Genomic DNA, 6,897 nt, shown 5'->3' on the forward strand with positions numbered 1-6,897 from the left:
CGGAGTGTGTGTGAGTGTGTGTGTGTGAGTCTTGCAGTGTGGGTGTGTCCTGTAGTGTATGCGCATAGGCTTGAAATTTATGCTGCGAGAGAAAGTGTTTGTTAAGATGACCCTTGGGAGCAAGGTGACAGCCTGGGTGGGGCGTAGAGGAGCCCTGATGCAGGGGAGGCCTCGGTGAGGACGGCTGGGGTGCAGACTCGTGGCATGGCCATGTTTATAAGCCTCGTGCCGCGTAAGGTCAGCTTACAACCCCCCGTTTTTCTGCTCAGTTGAATTCAGATGACTGGCTATGGTGTTTTTATGATACCCTGTCATTTGAAAGATCTTTGTAAATCAGCTTGCATGCTTCTAACTCCTATGTTTAGAACGTAGACCAGGTTGCCAGCCAACCTGGAGACATGGAGAAGTATGAGGCTGGGTGGGGAGGCTGGGTTGGGCTTCCAGCGGGGGCACGAACCCTGGCGTCCTAGTGCTGGGTGAGATGTCCCTGTAGATGACTTTTCATTTTCTATGTGTCCTTTGAGTAGGTTGCAGAATTGTTAGACTGTTTGGCAGATGCAAGGTGTCCATTTCTGAGGATTGATAGATTTTATTACTCTACCAATCTGTGAACTTCATTGTTAGTGATGTGTTTGTATGAGAATGCACACAAATCACGTGGACACACACACACGCACATACACACTCCTAGCACAGCTGAGCAGAGAGCCTGGGATTCAATTTAGGAGAGTTTTGGTCTTGGTCTCATGCATAAATTTACCTTTTCTCTCTGGAGTTTAATTCCTCTGCTTCTGAAAATGTGGTTACAGTACCCAACTCAAGGTTGTCACAAAGTAGGTGCTCATAATTAATTGCATGGTGAATCTCTAGCAGGCTCACTTAAATGTAACATTCGCTGGGATTTTTTTTTTAAAGTTTTTAAATTGATTTTAGAGAGAGAGGAAGGGGGAGAGGGAGAAAGAGCAACATTGGCTGCCACCTGCACGACCCCCACCAGGCGTGGAGCCCACACCCGGTGCCTGTGCCCTGACTGGAATCGAACCTGCGGCCTCTTGGTGCACGGGTCGGCGCTCAACCACTGAGCCGCGCCAGCTGGGCTTGCTGGTCTGTCTATGTCACTTCGATAGTAAGCAGGGAAGTTTACACAGGAGCCTCCATACAAAACTACAGGCCGGTACTTACAGATCAGCTTCCGGCTCTTCTGGAGTGGCTCAGCGTGCTAACATGGAGGGCTGGGCCCACCCCAGGGGCTCTGTTGGTCTGGATGGGGCCTAAGGATTTGCATTTCTGATGCTGCTGGTTCAGGGGCCGCATTTGAGAGCCACTGTTTTAAAGCTCCTTGTCGGCCTCAACAGCCTTTTAAAACTAATTTTTAAAAATGGAAAATAACGCATTTAAAAATAATGGTAGTAAGAGCAATAAGAACACGATTTCTGCTTGAGGAATTTACGGGTGGAAAGCTCTGCCCCTGGAGAGGCACTGGTGACGGCGTCCCTTGGGAAGGTCCTCAATCTGACCCCCGGATGGGGGATTCGGTTCGCTCTCCGCAGCTCTGGGCGGCGGTGCGCTGAGCTGCTGCACCAGCATCCGTGGAACTGGCGAGCGTGGGATCCCTTCTCCTTGGTTTTGAAAACGCTGCCATTTCTTCAAATCCTGAGTCGGATGCTGAGCTGTGGAGGGCCGGGAGGGCCACGCCTCTCTTCCTGCACCGCCACCCTCGCCGGGGCGGCCTTCAGGGTTTGCTGGAGAGTGAGCCCCTGGGAGCCTCATTGCTCGGGAAATGCTTGCACCGAGGATCTGGGTCGGACAGAGACAGGCTCCATTTTCCGAGCTGCGCAGACTTGGCTCCTGGGGTTCACGTTGTAACGGAAGCCGCGGCAGCGTTTCTGGCCCTGCTGGTGGTGGGATTCTCAGGGAGGGGACCCCACCGGTCACCCGGCCGTCCTCCCACCCGCAGTGCGCGCAGCAGCCCCGGGGGAATGACTTCTCGCATGATGATGATTTTTTCCACGCTGTCTTCCACTAAGTGTTTCTGGGATTGAATGACTTTGTATTCAAGTAATAAAGTGCACAACAGGCAGCACATTTCTGGGTGATTATCTCGCTCCTCAGGTGGTGCAATAAGGCAGGAGGCCAAAGCCCTGGCACGCCTGTTGTTATTAGGCGGTGAATTTATGGGTAAAATAAAGTGGTTATTTGCATGAGCAGTAAGTGCAATAAGGGACGCAGTTACAGCAGGTCCTCCCCGCGAGCGCTCCTGGCCGGCCGTGCAGCGTGGGCAGCCAGACTTCTCGCCGCCTTCCAGGAGCTGCTCATTAATGTTGCAGAAAGCAAGAGCAAAGAAAGCCTTGGCCACTGCCGACCACGCACCTGGTGCAGGGAGAGCGCTCGTCTGCCCGGCTCTGGGCGCAGCAGGCCTACAGTCCTGGGCGAATGGCGTGCTGCTCCGAGCGTCAGCTTCCTCACCGTGAGATGGGAGGCGTGAAAAGGGATTGGGCGTGGGGAGGGTTAAATGACAGCTTTTCACCAACCTTAGGCACCTTTCCTGGCTCAAAGTAAGTCCCCAGTAAATGCTGATGGAATTCCAATAACTTTTTTCCTCCTTAAAATTCTTCCTAAGCTTGAGTTTGTCCCTTAACCTCTTCAGCCTTGGCCAGAGGTCTCAGTGACGCCCATTATTCCCAGCATTCCTGGTGTTCCCTCCGGAGCAGCACCTGCCCACGCTGTCACCTCCTTTGCACGTGCCCGCCTTGCTGCAGCACACTTGCCTTTCAGAACCCTGTCCCAGATTAAACCCGACTCCCCACCCTGGTCCTGGCTGAGGTTCATGTCCACGGACCTCAGGTGGGCTCTTCAAACTCCCACTCTCCACTCTCCTGCTTGCCTGCTCCTCCAGACAACCATTTCGTCCTCTATCCTCTTTCCTTAACCCCTAGAGCAGGGGTCCTCAAACTCCGGCCCGTGGGCCACATGCAAATACAAAGATTGTATTTGTTCCCGTTTTGTTTTTTTACTTCAAAATAAGATATGTGCAGTGTGCATGGGAATTTGTTCAGAGTTTTTTTTTAAACTATAGTCCGGCCCTCCAAGGTCTGAGGGACAGTGAACTGGCGCCCTGTTTAAAAAGTTTGAGGACCCCTGCCCTAGAGTTCTGGGGAGCGCTATTGCGCTCCTCCTGTCTTTCGCCAAAAGTGCCGGGAGTGCTATCGCACTTCTCCTGCAGTGTCACTATTAGATGCTAGTAGTTCGCTCTTTATGTGGGAAAAAAAATTTAAAAACCTTAACTCAAAATGCCTTGGCAATTTTAGCATCGTTCTTAGGATATTGGTTGGCACTCAAAGGATTAATCCTGAGCCACCTCTCCCATCCTTTCTGCTGCTGACCCAGCTTCCTACTTCAGATGGAATTGTATTCTTTTTAAAAAAAATATATTTTATTGATTTTTTACAGAGAGGAAGGGAGAGGGATAGAGAATTAGAAACACTGATGAGAGAGAAACATCAACCAGCTGCCTCCTGCATCCTCCCCACTGGGGATGTGCCCACAACCAAGGTACATGCCCTTGACCGGAATCGAACCTGGGACCCTTGAGTCTGTAGGCTGATGCTCTATCCACTGAGCCAAACCGGTTAGGGCATGGAATTGTATTCTTAACTTTATTTTCAGATTGTTTATTGCAGGTATATAGAAAAGCAATAGATTTTTGTATATTGATCCTATATCCTGTAACCTTACTGAAGTTGTTTATTCTAATAGTATTTTTTTGGCGTGTGTGTCTTCTGTAGGGTTTTCTATTATACAAAATTATGTCATTAGCAAATAGAGATAGTTTTTTTTAGTCTCCAACCTGGTACCTTTGTATTTCATTTTCTTGCCTAATTGCTCTGGCTAGAACCTTTAGCACAATCTATATATAGATTTGCTCCCCCCAATCTATCACCAGTGGATTTCAGGTCACCCACCTACGTCTCCTCCTTTGACTGTCACGTATCAAACAGGGAGAAGCTGCCATTTTCCGAGCATTAGCCCCATCGTGGAGGTTCTGCTTCCTGGCAATTGTCGACAGTTTGGCTCAAATAAACTCACAAAAACTCTTTCAGGTCTGAGTGCTTTGTTACGTGAACAAAGTGGCGCACACCAGTCGGGATGCAGGTGGGGGTTCGTGTCCAAACAGCTTCCTTTTTCCATTTCTGAAGATGACTGGACCTGCTAAAAAACGGAGAGCCACACCGCAGTTTTGTGTTCACTTTAACAATAGTCTTCGTGACGTGGGCGCCAAGGTCAGAGCTGGCTGTGTTCACAGCCTCCGCTGTCCTGCCAGGAGAGGACTAGATGGGAGGTTGGCCTCATCTGTAATGTGTGCTGGAAGGTAACATGCTCTGTTTTCTCTTCTGTCACAGGGATTTAACGCCCAAAATGGCTACCATACCAGTTTGGCATACTCTGTGTCCTCACGTTCAAAAATTCAAAAATGTAAGACCCTGCACTTCATCATTTAGAGTCTGTTCAAGAAATGGTTTCCAAAATACGTCCAGGTCTTCCTCCAGTGAGTATTCACGGGCAAATGCTACTGACAGCAGCTGTCACTGTGTGTGGCGCGTGCCGGACTGTCCGAGGGCTTCACGGCCCTGGGTCCCCACAGCAGAGCGAGGGAGTGGGTTCTGTTATTGTCCGTCCTCTCTTTACGGGGACCCGAGACACTTGCCCACACTTACAGTTTCTAAGTGGCAGGGTGGTGGCATGAGCCCTCCCTTCCTCCCTTCTCAAACACTTTATGAGCCCTACTATGTGACAAGAACCATCACAGGTTCTAAGGAGAGGGAGGTGGGTCTAGGGAGGACCCGCCTGGAGGGGAGTCCAGGGAGGAAAACGGGGCGTTCCAGTAGTGAGGAACACGTGCCGGGACAGTCGTACGGATGCAGCGGTGAGTGCACGGCCCAGGAGCAGGACTCGGAGGGGACACGATGGGGGGATTGACTTTGCCTCATGAGTGGGAGAGAGGCAGTGAGAAGTCACCGTGGGCACCTGTGTGCACTCACAGTTAGCGAGGCTTTAATCACAGGTCACATGCATCCACTAGGGAGCCTGGGAAATACAGACTATGTGCCAGACAGCCACGTGTCTACCCACATCTCAGGGTTCCTGTTTCTAGGGGAGAAGGAGAGTGGGAGGCGAGGGTTGACTAGCAGTTCCCAGCGCAGAAATGTCTCATCAGTAATGAGCCTGTTCAGTCCAATAGCGCCAGGCCTGCAACGCCCTTTGGGTGTGGCATGGTTTCCCTAACGCGCTGATGGTACAGGAAGGCTGCAGTGAGCGGGTCACTGGGTCAAAGGGGTCACTGGGTCAAAGGGCATTCCCGTGCTCAGGCTCCTGGATTGCCCTTAGGACGCTTGTGCCCGTTCGCCCACAGGTAATGTTTAAAGGTGCTTATTCTAAGCATCCTGACAGAATATTACCCTTTACCCCTTGTCCGTGCAAGTCCAGACGCGGTGCTCCGTGGTGATCTGGTGGGCATGTCTCCAGTAGTAGAGGTCGGCTTTGATCTCGAGTTCATCTGCTTGTGCTGTTTTCCTTTGTAACCTGCCTTTCCAGCCCTTGCTCACTTACCCACTATGGGTATGTGGTTTTAGTGATTTCTATGACCTGTCTCTGTAATGGAGATTTAATCCTTCATCCGCCTGATGTGCCATCAGTGTCTTTTTTCATTGGTCATTTGCCTTTAATTTTTAGTGATGGCATTTTAAAATTTCTTTTTCTTAAATAAAAATTATATATATATTTGTATGTTCATATAGATATTTATATGGTGCATCCTGACAGCATTGTCCTCTCCAGGAGTGGTCACTGTTACTTGTTTGGCTGGCTTCACTTTCATGCGTGCACATATATATGTAGACATGTACTTGTTTAACTTGTGTATTAAATAAGCAGAATTCATGGGGTAAACATGAACCTGGCAGCCACAGATACTAGACACCCTGGTTCTTTCATGAATGTTTTTTGCCTTTTGTTTGTTTCAATTTGAACAATTTCTACTGACCTGATTCTGTATTCACTAGTCCTTCCTTCTACTACGTACAGTTTGCTATTAGGCAAATCAAATGAGTTCTGCACTTCTGATGTATTTTTATTTTCTAGCTTTTTCATGTACTTCTTTTTTTTTAATATATTTTATTGATTTTTTACAGAGAGGAAGGGAGAGAGATAGAGAGTTAGAAACATTGATGGGAGAGAAACATCGATCAGCTGCCTCCTGCACATCTCCCACTGGGGATGTGCCCGCAACCCAGGTACATGCCCTTGACCGGAATCGAACCCGGGACCCCTCAGTCCGCAGGCTGACGCTCCATCCACTGAGCCAAACCGGTTTTGGCTTCATGTACTTCTTAAAAAGTTTCCATTTCTCTGCTGAAACCCCACTGTGTTCAACATGGTGTCAACTTTTCTGTTATCCTATATAATAAAAAGGCTAATATGCAAATCGACGAAACGGTGGAACAACCGGTCACTATGATGCACACTGACCACCAGGGGCTGAGGGCTCCCGGACTGCAAGAAGGCGCAAGCCAGGCTGAGGGACCTCCCCCACCCCCCCCCACCGAGTGCACAAATTTCATGCACTGGGCCTCTAGTCTCTAACACATTTACCATTCTTAGTTTAAACACCTGATCACGGCTATATCTGTTCACTCTGTGGGTCTTCTCATGACTGTTTTTTTTTTGTTGTTTTTTGTTTTTTTTAAAAACTTGCTTTTATTTGTACACCATTTACATTCTAAATCCAAAGTTAAACATGCGAACACAGACAGATTCGTAAAGCTGATTTTCTTCTTTTCTCTCTTATGCTTAACAATAGTGCATAATCATGTACTATTTTTGTACAGATAATAAATATAA

General features: G+C 48.8%; 1 protein-coding gene across 1 annotated transcript in view; it reads left to right on the forward strand.

Annotated features, from left to right (window-relative positions):
* EFCAB6 (EF-hand calcium binding domain 6) overlaps positions 1 to 6,897 on the forward strand; it is a 152,850-nt gene that overhangs the window by 8,630 nt on the left and 137,323 nt on the right. Inside the window, exon 3 of the mRNA XM_006775993.2 lies at positions 4,401 to 4,546. Coding sequence (XP_006776056.2) covers positions 4,401 to 4,546 — 146 coding nt within the window. The remainder of the gene's footprint in view (positions 1 to 4,400; positions 4,547 to 6,897) is intronic.

This window comes from Myotis davidii, unplaced genomic scaffold, assembly GCF_000327345.1.
Source record: "Myotis davidii unplaced genomic scaffold, ASM32734v1 scaffold428, whole genome shotgun sequence".
NCBI lineage: Eukaryota > Metazoa > Chordata > Mammalia > Chiroptera > Vespertilionidae > Myotis > Myotis davidii.